Genomic DNA, 12,253 nt, shown 5'->3' with positions numbered 1-12,253 from the left:
TTTTTTGTTTTTGGTTTTTTTTTTAAGAAAATGTATTTGCTGGATTTTGTTCTTTCACTACAGTAAGTCTTGTATTGCGGACATGTAGGCTACACACAAGCTTCTGTGAATTAGTTTTTACTAGAGAAAGTGAATGGATCGGATGAAGGCTTTTTGAATTTGTAGCACTTGGTAAAGAGAAGCATATTTTCATAATTTCATAATTTCACAATACATCTGATTTTCCTTCACTTCAAATATTTACCATCGTTGGCATTACTTGGCTATCAACAATCAGCAGCTGGGAAAAGCAACTCTAACAGATTCTCTGACCCCAGCAGTCTTTTCAGTTTATTTTAAAAATAATTCCAAGGAAGATGCTCTTCCATTACTGCACTAAAACCTAGCTAATATGAACTTGATTTTAAGCAGTAGCTCTCTCATGATCTTCATCTACTCATTCAGAAGATGGATGCTAAATATTGGAAATAAATACTTATGAGATCCTAAAGCAAAGCTAGATAAAACAAGAGTTAAAAACAAGGATTTTCCATATACCAAACAGTGGGTATATAGCTGCAATGCACTATATGAATCTCTTAAGCAATATTATATTCTGTACCTTATTTCATTCATTTGTATAATTACTCTGAGAGCTAAAGACATTCAATCAAAACTTCAGCTTGCGCCAGAGTTATCTTTGAGGAGCACAACACAAGAGGGCAGATCTAAGTATGCAATTTTATTTGGAGTCAAAATGTTTCACTCATAATAACTCACACATAAAACACCTGAAACGACTTCAAGCCCAGGCAAAGCAAAAAGAGTGAGAAATGAAATTCATTTTTAATAACCAGAGCCACGCCTTGAAATAGCATACTGACATTGAAATTAGCTATGGATAACTTACCTACACCCAGTGTTTCCAGAGCAATCTGCTAAACATTTATTAGAAACGATTTAGAAACAACACACCTTTTAGACACGCTCGGATTTCCAAAATATAAACTTGTTCAATCCCAGTGCTCTGAGGCATTTAGTCCCCGAACTTTCTTTCTTGTAAGTTAATAAAAAAAACTGAGATTTGAATGACTACAATCAGTTAACTGCAGAAACACTAGGATTTTTTTTAAGCCACTGGCAAAGTTAATAAAAGAATAAGAACATTACCTTTCATACCCTCAGTTCTGCTGTGTGGCTTCATCATCATTTGTGTCTACAAACTACACACCTGCAGTCATACACCAGTTGGTTATTGTTATGTATTGCAGTAGCACATCTGATATTGTGGGCCCGTTGTGCTACGTGCACTATACAAACACACTGTAAAGGGCAGCCTTTGCCCCGAAGAGTTTACACTCTAAAAAGCATGACAGACCAAGGAAGGATTGCTATTTCCATTTTCCACATAGGTAACGGAGGCACAGAGAGATATTAAAATGATTTCTTCAAGGTCACACAGGATGTTTGGCAGAGCTGGACGCTGACCCCACTTCTCCTGCATTCCAATCCTGTGCTTTAAATCACAAGGTTAGCCCTTTCTCTCAAGTTCAAATAACTTTTAGGGCTTACATTCTGAAGGAAGTAACAAAGGCTCATACCAGAGACCTACTTTTTTGCATGCATGCAGAAATGTGTGCACACAATGTGGGGGAGGGATAGCTCAGTGGTTTGAGCATTGGCCTGCTAAACTCAGGGTTGTGAGTTCAATCCTTGAGGGGGCCACTTAGGGCTCTGGGGTAAAAATCTGTCTGGGGATTGGTCCTGCTTTGAGCAGGGGATTGGACTAGATGACCTCCTGAGGTCCCTTCCAATCTTGATATTCTATGAATTACCTGATCTGTATGCACCGTTTTTTCCCCACACACCTTTTTTTAAAAAAAATAGTCAGAATTTGGCTTAAATCTCCAAAAAATACTGATATCCCAAAAACAAAATAGTATGTTACAATGTAAATCTCTCCACCATTTTCCCATATTCTGTTGGATCACACTAGTTTGTTTTGTTATCCTCTACCTCAGAGTTTTTCCTACTAGCACAGGGGGACCCAGGCAGAGAGTTCAATGTGGGTAGGTTAAGCCACAGGACCCAGATCAACCCACACACAAACTCAAAGGGAGCAAAAGTGATGACTCATGGCTAGCAAAACAGCACATGACTCCTTGAAAGCCACCCACCTCCCCTTCCTGCTCCTGTTGTGGCACACAATGAAGGTGGCTGCATAAGCATTTCATCTGTACAGGGCTGCAGACTCAGGCAGCAGTTCCTCCACCCTGCACTTCTCTGGTTCCATATTTTAGTACTGCTTTGTGTGGCAGCAGGCACTCTCAGCATAATGCAGCCTTCTAATGAGTGTGGGAAAGGTGAGGAGTATCAGAGCTATTAGGAAGAGAAGCAGGGGAGAGTAGGAGGGTGGGGGAGAGAATACACATACATACATACACACATACACGCACGGACAGAGACAAAAAAAGAATGGACAGAACAAAGGAGGATGGTGACAATGGGATCAGTATATCGTGTAAGGTAAAATGGGAGCCGAAGTTTCTAATCTTGTGTATCGTCAAGTTGCCATGATGACAGCATTCTATTTTTACCCTGTCTCCTTAATAATATACAGGCCAAGATTCATCCCAGTTTAAGCTAGCTTTTTATGGTATAAACCAGGTTACCGGTCGCACAACAGACAAAAGTCTGCTGGGCAGGGGATGGCTGTGGTGGTGAAAGTCTCAATCCTCCATCCTATAAGGGCCCAGTGCTGCCTGAAAAACAGGTGGCACTAGCCTGGGAAGTAGTGTTGCCAATGGGAATATTGGCTGCCCTCCAGTCCAAAGCCATGCAAACGAAAACCCGTCTTGTGAGAGGTTAGTGGAAATTGTGATTCAAGTTTACACAGGTTATACGGTATCTAGGATATTGACAAGGCATCTACGAGTGACACCAAATAGTTGTGGCAACGGGACAACTGTACATATATGTGCAAGAGGTTACAGTGCCATACTAAGCTAGCCTATGAAATTTGTGCACTGAGATTTTCTGTAACATTTCTGATTCCTGCCACCCTACCAGAGCACTAGAAATTGGCATACACACTTTCAAATCATGTAAAATTATAAAGAATCATGTGGATTACATATTATTTTATTTGGTTGGTGATTATTCTCAAGTCTACCTTGGGAATCAGTAGCAACAGTCTCTTATTCTAAGCAAAGAATATTAGAATTCAGCATTTGTATTACGATAGGACAAGCACTGTTGTATCATAAACACACATCTCAGTTGTTACATGAGGCACAAAGTAAAACACAAAGATGAGATAATGAGAATACAATGCTGACCCTAAAGTGATGCATTTTGACCAAGGAGATGAAATTTTATCAAATAAAGAAATTTTAAAATATTTAAAATTCTTCTACTACATATGTCAGTGGAGGGCTTCTGCCACCAGAATGTGTTCCTTATGCATGGACACCAGAGCACAAGTTCAGTAAGTTTTAGGCCTCTAACTCACCCTGTTCTTTATTTTAACAGCAGAGAATGGAATTCTGTCAGATCCTGTTTTAAAGACTATTTCCTCGTTAATTTTTTTTTTTTTTAAATGATGCAGGGCACTTGGATTTGTTGAGCTGGTGGGAACCATTATGAATATAAATATGCATGCTGCATGGGATTTACTTTTTTATTATTATTATTATAGGAAAAAGGATATTTTGGCAGGGTTTAAACAGGTTGACAGTGTTGTGGAAAAAAAAGGGAAAAGGTTTGTGACCTGAAGAAGAGCTCTGTGAATCTCAAAAGCATGTCTCTTTCACCAACAGAAGCTGGTCCAATAGAAGATATTACCTCACCAACCTTGTCTCTCTAAAGTTTGTGTTAGGTATGGAATACCTCAAATAAATACAAGAAGACTTCATCAGCACATTTTTAATTTAACGTACTCTACTTTTTTTTTTAACCTATATTAATTACAGCCTCACAATCCCACCCCACAATCAATACCAAGTTCTTGTTCTGTGAGATGCTCTCATGGACCAGGACCCCTTTGTGCTAGGTGCTGTACTAACAAGTATTCTGCTTGGGCATCCTAATCACCACTAATCAAAAATTAATTACTAACAAAAACATAGCCATTCCCCCTCCACACACACACTACTCATAATATTTAATATTCTTAAACACAAAAAAAGATAGAAGAAGAAAATATTGAATTATGTGGAAGAGCCTGCCACTTTAATACTGTCTTCCACAGATAGACAGGAAACTCTAGTGTTCCTATTACTTTTCTAGTGGACAGCACAATATGGAAAAGCCTGAAAAGCTTCAATTTAAAAAAAAAAAAAAAAAAAAAAGATTAGAGGCCGTAGTGCAAAAAAGGAGTATCTGCTTTCCAACTCCTATTTAAGAAAAAAAGAAAATGAGCACTCTTACAGAACCTTGTATACAAGGTTTAGCCTAGAGCAAATTTTCACAGCTATGATACAAACCCTTGAAAATAAAGGTTTATAATGGAAATGCTGACAGCCCCTTACCACAGCAGCATGAATGGCTATAATTAAAGCACAACTTTTGGCTACACCCCACTATGCAAATGAAAGATTGCCAGTTTTACAATAACCTCAAATAAAAGTAATTGGGAAGCCAGAAATGTGATTCCAGAAATGCAATGAGATAAGTTAAAGGGGATTGCTAAAACTATTTGACATTCTAAGCTTTAAATAGTGAGGCATTTGCTTAACATAACCAAGTCACTATTTTCATAATGCTACTTAATCAGCAATAAAGAATGCTCCTGTGAGCCATCATCTTGGGTTAGCAGAAAGTGGCATATGAAGTTATTATTTCCTAACAGCCTAGAGGGAGCCGCTTCTCTCTTTAATCAGTGATCTCACTTCCTTCCTACCTGTAAATTCTCTGTCATACAGTTATAAAACTATTACACAGTACAGTGTACAGAAAAATTACATTTATGCAAGGTCTGCTATCTTATTCCCACCTGGATTTTAAAACAGGAGTGATTGCTACAGTGAGTCATTTCATTCTTTTCAAAGTCAGAGATGCAGCCAAGAATGAGTATCATCAATCTGGTTAACCTCTGCTTGGCACACAGAGATGCAAAGAAATATAGTGGTATAGTATTCAGACTGGGCTAAGTAATTACCATTTAGTTTTTAATGTTATTTTCCTTCCATGAATGGAAGGGTGTTAATCTACCTTATTTATTTTTAGGGCACCCGTTAGCATAGGAGAGAAGCTCCATCAATATTTTACATTTCTCTTGCACCTTCCACCTGAGGATATCAAAATGATTTACAAACATTAAAGTAGCTAAGTAGGTATCATCAACCCCATTTTATATATGAAGAAACTGAAGCACAGGAGGACTGGGGGCAAGACACTGATACCCTTTCTTTTGTTGAGAAGTACCTTAATTCCTCAAGTACTCCAATGATTTCCATGAGATTGCCTGAAGAATGACCGTTACGCACCTTAAGCATGGAGGCAGTTGTCTGGCTTGCCAGGGGAAGGGGTATACCTCTTTAAGAGGTAGAGGACGCATCTCCCCAAGTGACCTGACTAGAAGGGTGGGGAGAGTAGGTAGGAGGGTAAGCCATGAGGGAAAAGCCCTCTCTCATATCCAGACGAAGTGAAGCAGCACCCACCCTCCCAGCCTTGGAAATGGCCTGGTGAAAGACCAAGTTTGGTCAGGATCCGCTGGGGGCACTGCACTAGCCACTCCTTTCTCGGGGACTGGGAAGGATTTTCTCCCATTGCCAGACTGGCCAAGGCAAAGTGGGAGTAAGAGGTTCACCTTCCTCACAGAGGGTAGTTTTTTCTTTTGGTTAATATACACAATATTTTTGAAGTCTCTAATGTATTCCAATATATAAACTCAGTTGAACAGAAATGAGAAAACCTTTCTAATAAATCAGCTGCACTTTATCTTTTTTCAAAGGCTGCCTGAAAAGCAGTTGACTTTGGATTTATAAGCTATTGACAGCTGCAGGCAAACTATCTAGACAGTAACAAAGTACCCCAGCTAAACAGAGATCTTACATGCAGGTCAATTTTTTCTCACTATTCATAATGTGCATTTCTCACTGCCCCTCCTCCACAAATCTCAACCTCAAAGGTCTCATGTAGTGGCAGATCAATAACTGTCTTATTATGGCTTGCAGTGGAATTATGGGGGAAATGTTTTTTCAGCCCTCCTAAAGCAGTTTTGGCTTTAAACTGCAGGACTACCTCCAAAGTGAATTAGTAGACATAAATGTTTATTGCAGGAAGGGCAATTTGGATGTTGGAAACTACACCAATAAATCAAAGCAAAATTGATTGTTTAGTGATAAAATAGGATTTCCTTCTTTCCATCAGACACTTCTTGCCTCCATTTTCTGTGTTTTATTTCTAACTAGGTACTTACCTGGTGCACTGTTGCATGAATGCGTAGGTGAAAAAATATGACCGGAAAATTAGAGCAGAGTGTGCAATATATAATTAAATGTTACTAATTGAATACTGATTATAATTTTAAAAGAGGCCAAAACCCAGAGAACTTCAGTTTTGCTCACAATGCTGTCCAAGAAAATGGAAAATAAATAATTTGGCCTACAGTGGCATCAATTCATAGCAAAGAGAGATATCTGGGATCTCGCACCTCAGGATTGAAACAGCAGAGAAAGATTTTCTAAACAGAGAGATTTGTGGATTGAAATTCAGAATTTAATATGTAATTCACAATCCTGCAGAGCCACCTCTTCAGTTTTGTTCTGTTTTACAGAGAAGTGAATACATTATAGACTCTCAGACTTTAAGGCCAGCAGGGACCATCACAATCATCTAGTATGACCTCCTGCACATTGCAGGCCACAGAACCTCACCCACCCAGTCTTGTAATAGACCCCTAACCTCTGGCTGAGTTACTGAAGTCCTCAAATCATGATTTAAAACCTTCAAGTTCCAGAGAATCCACCATTAACACTAATTTAAACCGTCAAGTGACCCGTGCCCCATGCTGTAGAGGAAGGCGAAAACTGCCCAAGGGTCTCTGCCGATCTGACCCGGGGGAAAATTCCTTCCCAACCCCAAATATGGTGATCAGTTAGACCCTGAGCATGTGGGCAAGACCCACCAGCCAAACACGGGGGAAAGAATTTTCTGTATTAAGTCAGGAGCCCTCCCCAACTAGTGTCCCATCACCAGCCATTGGAGATATTTGCTGTTAGCAGTTGCAGATCGGCCAAATGCCATTGTAGGCAGACTCATCGTACCATCCCCTCCATAAACTTATCTAGCTCAGTCTTGAAACAGTTAGGTTTTGTGCTCCCACTGCTCCCCTTGGAAGGCTGTTCCACAATTTCACTCCTCTGATAGTTAGAAACCGTCATCTGAATTTCAAGCCTAAATTTGTTGATGGCCCATTTATATCCATTTGTTCTTGTGTTGACATTGGTGCTTAACTTAAATAATTTCTCTCCCTCCCTGGTATTTATCCCTCTGATGTATTTATAGAGAGCAATCATCTTTGGTCACATTTTCCACCTCCCCTCTGCCAGGTCAGGATTGTTCCCCACAGCTGAGGAGATTCTGGTTTTCAGTTTGTCTGTTTTGCTGTTTGATGGCTTTGGAAAGCTCCCAGTGCTCCCAGGAGGGATGGATTAGTAGGGATAACTGTAGGTTATGCTAAACAAGCCAAGCTCTTTGAATTTCCTCTCATAAAGTAGGTTTTCCATTCCTTGGATCATCCTAGTAGCCCTTCTCAGCACCTGTAACAGTTTAAATTCATCTTTCTTAAACATGGGAGACCAGAATTGCACAAAGTATTCCAGATGAGGTCTCACCAGTGCCTTGTATAATGGTACTAACACTTCCCTGTGTCTACTGGAAATACCTCTCCTGATGCATCCTAGGACTGCATTAACCTTTTTACAGCCGCATCACATTGGTGGCTCATAGTCATCCTGTTATCAACAAATACACCCAGGTCTTTCACTTCCAACTTGTATGTTCCCAGCTTATAGCAAAAAATCTTGTTGTTAGGCCCTAAATGCATGACCTTGCTTTTTGCAATATTAAATTTCATACCTTTCCTATTACTCCAGTTTACAAGATCATCCAGATCATCTTGTATGATATTCCGGTCCTCCTCTGTATTGGCAATATGACCAAACTTTGTGTCATTCACAAATTTTATTAACATACTCCCAACTGTTTGTGCCAATGTTGGTAATAAAAATGTTAAATAAGATTGATCCCAAGATCGATCCCTGAGGAACTCCATTAGTAAACTCCCTCCAGCCTGACAGTTCACCTCTCAGTATGACCCGTTGTAGTCTCCCCTTTAACCATTTCCTTATCTACCTTTCAATTCTCATAGTAATCCCCATCTTCTCCAATTTAACTAATAATTTCCCACGTCGAACCGTATCAAATGCCTTACTGAAATCCATGTAGATTAGATCTGCTGTGTTTCCTTTCTCTAAAAAAAAAAAAAAATCAGTTGTCTTCTCAAAGAAGGAGATCAAGCTGGTCTGGCACGATCTACCTGTTGTAAAACCATGTTGTATTTTACCTCAATTATTGCTCACCTCTATGTCCTTAACTACTTTCTCTTTCAAAATTTATTCCAAGACTTTGCATACAGTTGAGGTGAAACTAACATGCCCGTAGTTTCCGGGATCCCTTTTTTCCCCTACCTTAAAAATAGGAACTATATTAGCAATTCTCCAGTCATAGGGTGCAACCTCCGAATTTACAGAGTCATTAAAAATCCTTGCTATTAAGCTTGCAATTTCATGTGCCAGTTCCTTTAATATTCTTGGATGGAGATTATCTGGACCTCCCAATTTAGTCCCATTAAGCTGTTTGAGTTTGACTTTCACCTCAGATGTGGTCATTTTTACCTCCATATCCTCATTCCCATTAGCCACCCTGCCACTACCTCTAAGCTCTTCATTAGCCTGATTAAAAATGGAGGTAAAGTATTTGTTTAGGTGTTAGGCCATGCCTAGATTATCTTTAAACTCTACCCCACCCTCAGTGGTTAGTGGTCCCACTTCTTCTTTCCTTGTTTTCTTTTTTGTTTATCTGACTGTAGAACCTTTCCCTATAGAAATTCCCTTTGCAAGGTCCAACTCTGCTTGACTTTTGGCAGTTCTCACTTAATCCTTACACCTTCTCACCTCCAAGAGGTAGTTTTCCTTGCTGATCTATCCCATCTTCCATTCCTTGTAGGCCTTCTGCTTTCTCTTAATCACCTGGTTGAGATGCTTGCTCATCCAGGTTGGTCTGCAACCCTTCCCTATGAATTTTTTCCCCTGGCTTGGGATGCAACCTTCAGATAGTTTCTGCAACTTTGACTTAAATTCCAAGCATCCTCCACATTCAGATCCTTGAGTTTTTTGGCCCAGTCCACTTCCCTAACTAATTCCCTTAATTTTTTTAAGTTAGTCCTTTAGAAATCAAGAACCCTAGTTGCAGATCTATTTTTGATTATCCTTCTATTTAGTTTAAACTGAATTAGCTTATGATCACTCGAACCAAGGTTGTCCCCTACAACCAGTGTGACGGGTTTATGCAGGGTAAAACGGATTTATCTGGGTTTAGACCCCATTGGGAGTTGGGCATCTGAGTGCTAAAGACAAGCACACTCCTGTGAGCTGTTTTTGGGTAAACTTGCAGTTTTGGGACAAGTGATTCAGACCCTGGGTCTGTGTCGAAGTGGACTGGAGTGTCTAATTCAGCAAGACGGGGTGCTGGAGTCCTGAGCTGGCAGGGAAAACAGAAGCAGGGGTAGTCTTGACACATCGGGTGGCAGCTCCCAAGGGGGTTTCTGTGATCCAACCCGTTACAAGATATATAAAGCTCCCCCAGGTATTAATACATACTCTGAGTAAATTACTAAATAAAAAGTGATTTTATTAAATACAGACAGTAGGATTTAAGTGGTTCCAAGTAGTAACAGACAGAACAAAGTAAGTCACAAGCAAAATAAAATAAAATGCGCAAATCTATGCCTAACCAAACTAAATACAGATAATCTCATCCTCAGAGATGCTTCAGTAAGTTTTTCTCAGACTGGACACCTTCCAGGCCTGGGCACAATTCTTTCCCCTGGTACAGCTCTTGTTCCAGCTTAGGTGTTAGCTAGGGGCTTCTCCATGATGGCTCCTCTCCCTCTCTGTTCTCTTCCACCCCTTTATATATCTTTTGCATAAGGCGGGAATCCTTTGTCCCTCTGGGTTTCCACCCCCCCTCACTGGAAAAGCACCAGGTTAAAGATGGATTCCAGTTCAGGTGACATGATCACATGTCACTGCAAGACTTCATTACTCACTTGCCAGCACACACATATACAGGAAGACTCAAAGGTAAATACAGCCATCTGCAGACAATGGGAGTCATCAAGATTCCAAACCATCCTTAATGGCCCACACTCTACATAATTACAATAGGCCCTCAGAGTTACATTTTATATTTCTAGTTTTAGATACAAGAGTGGTACATTTATACAAATCAGATTATCATACTCAGTAGATTATAAGCTTTGTAATGATACCTTACAAGAGACCTTTTGGATGAAGCATATCCCAGTTACATTATATCACTTATTACCGTATTTTCTCTAAATCTATCCCAGTTACATTATATTGACTTATTATTATATTTTTATAAAACCATGTAGACTGCACAACGTCACAACCAGTTCTTCTATGAGGTCCTCATTACTCACCAATACCAAATTTAAAATGGCTTCACCTCTTATTGGTTCAACGACTACAATTTAGTGACAAAAACAAAGCAAGATACCAGTCTGTGTTCATGATTTATCTGAATAACTTACCTGAGCCTGGACAGAACAACCTGCAGGAAGTTTAGGACCATGTTGAGTTCAGTTCCTCGACAAGCCGGGAGCAGCATACTAAATCCATCGTTCAACAACTTTTCCTGGGAAAGGTTCAAGTAGCAGCTGGTCTCAAACACTTCTTGAACACCATCAACGTAAGTGGAGAGTGGTGTCCAGAGATTTTGTTTGTGTGTGTGATCATTCTTGGTTACCAAAAACTCCTTTGCCTTTTCACAGAAAGCATGTGAAAGTTTCTCAGCTAGAACGCTGATGTCCATGTTCTTCTCAATATACATCAAAAGGAAGGCAAAGTAGCCTCTCCAAATGAGAGTTCTCTGAGACGTGCTGGTGGAGGTTGGGCTAAGAAAATCCAGGAGATCCAACACCCGACTTGCAATGTCCTCTGTCTCTGCAACAGCCGCTAACACAAGGAAAAGATTAAAGAAGTTCTGCAGCCCCACCTCTGTCAGCTCTCGCATTCTTTTCTGATGGAACTTGGAATAAATTCTACATAATAAAAAAAAAAATACAAAAAAGTTTAAATTATGTTAAAGCATATTTCTTTCCATCTCCTTGAAGAGCTGTACTAGTCCCATTTCATACCTTTACTCTAGCTCCACACACTTACTTTAAGCAATTCTTCTCTATTTTTAAATTTCTCTTCTCTCCCCCATCCTTTTAACTTGTTTTAACCTGGAACAAGCTAATTCCTTCCCTTCTTTTTCCCAATCCAGGGTGCATGCCAAGGGATTTCCAACCCACGGTGAAATCTAACCTTTCTCCCCATGTCAACTACTGTTGATGCAAGCGCCTCACCTCTAGCAGAAAGATTAGATTAGCCAGTACTACTGGAACAAAGCTTTGGCTCAGATGGTTTCCTTCATACCTTTCCCCCTTTCAGAACTGAACACATCACCATCAACTTAAGCTGGTACAGAACCAGCAACCTGCATATTAAGTGGGGCCTCTCAGTTGCAGCATGTGTTACTAGTGCTCCAGGTTCCGCAATGGATGCTCACTGGTTTTCAGGTGGAGTTTAAGAAGTCTGTTTTGACTTATAAAGCTCACAATGGCTTGAGAACACCGTACATGAAAAAATACCTCTTCTCCTATGCTATACTGCCACAGCTGTGATAAGACTTTTGTGCTTCATCCCCCTTGTGATAAAAGGGGTGGCAGGGGGGTTCGGGGGCTGTTGACACAGCATTCCCTATTGACCACCCTTTTTCTTCAGACTGCTCGCCCCCTTTCCTCAAAAATCTGGAATGGCCCAAACACACTCATTTGTGTAAACTGCAACGCCCTTCCTGTTTGAGAGAACACTGACAGAGGGCGGAGGCACTTGAGAGTGCAATTTCTATTTAGTGGGAAAGTGTGATGGGGGGCTTTAAGCTGCATTGGTCATATAACTGGTGGTCAAGTGATATGTGG

At 40.2% G+C, this 12,253-nt stretch overlaps 1 protein-coding gene across 1 annotated transcript in view; it reads right to left on the bottom strand.

Moving 5' to 3' along the window:
• Nucleotides 1-12,253, bottom strand: part of MMS22L (MMS22 like, DNA repair protein) — a 133,753-nt gene that overhangs the window by 70,592 nt on the left and 50,908 nt on the right. Inside the window, exon 14 of the mRNA XM_024192653.2 lies at nucleotides 10,820-11,329. Coding sequence (XP_024048421.1) covers nucleotides 10,820-11,329 — 510 coding nt within the window. The remainder of the gene's footprint in view (nucleotides 1-10,819; nucleotides 11,330-12,253) is intronic.

This window comes from Terrapene carolina, unplaced genomic scaffold (genome assembly GCF_002925995.2).
Source record: "Terrapene carolina triunguis isolate 2854851 unplaced genomic scaffold, T_m_triunguis-2.0 Scaffold42, whole genome shotgun sequence".
Lineage (NCBI taxonomy): Eukaryota > Metazoa > Chordata > Testudines > Emydidae > Terrapene > Terrapene triunguis.
The sequence above is the reverse complement of the archived record's forward strand: the minus strand, read 5'-3'. Positions and strand labels throughout refer to the sequence as shown.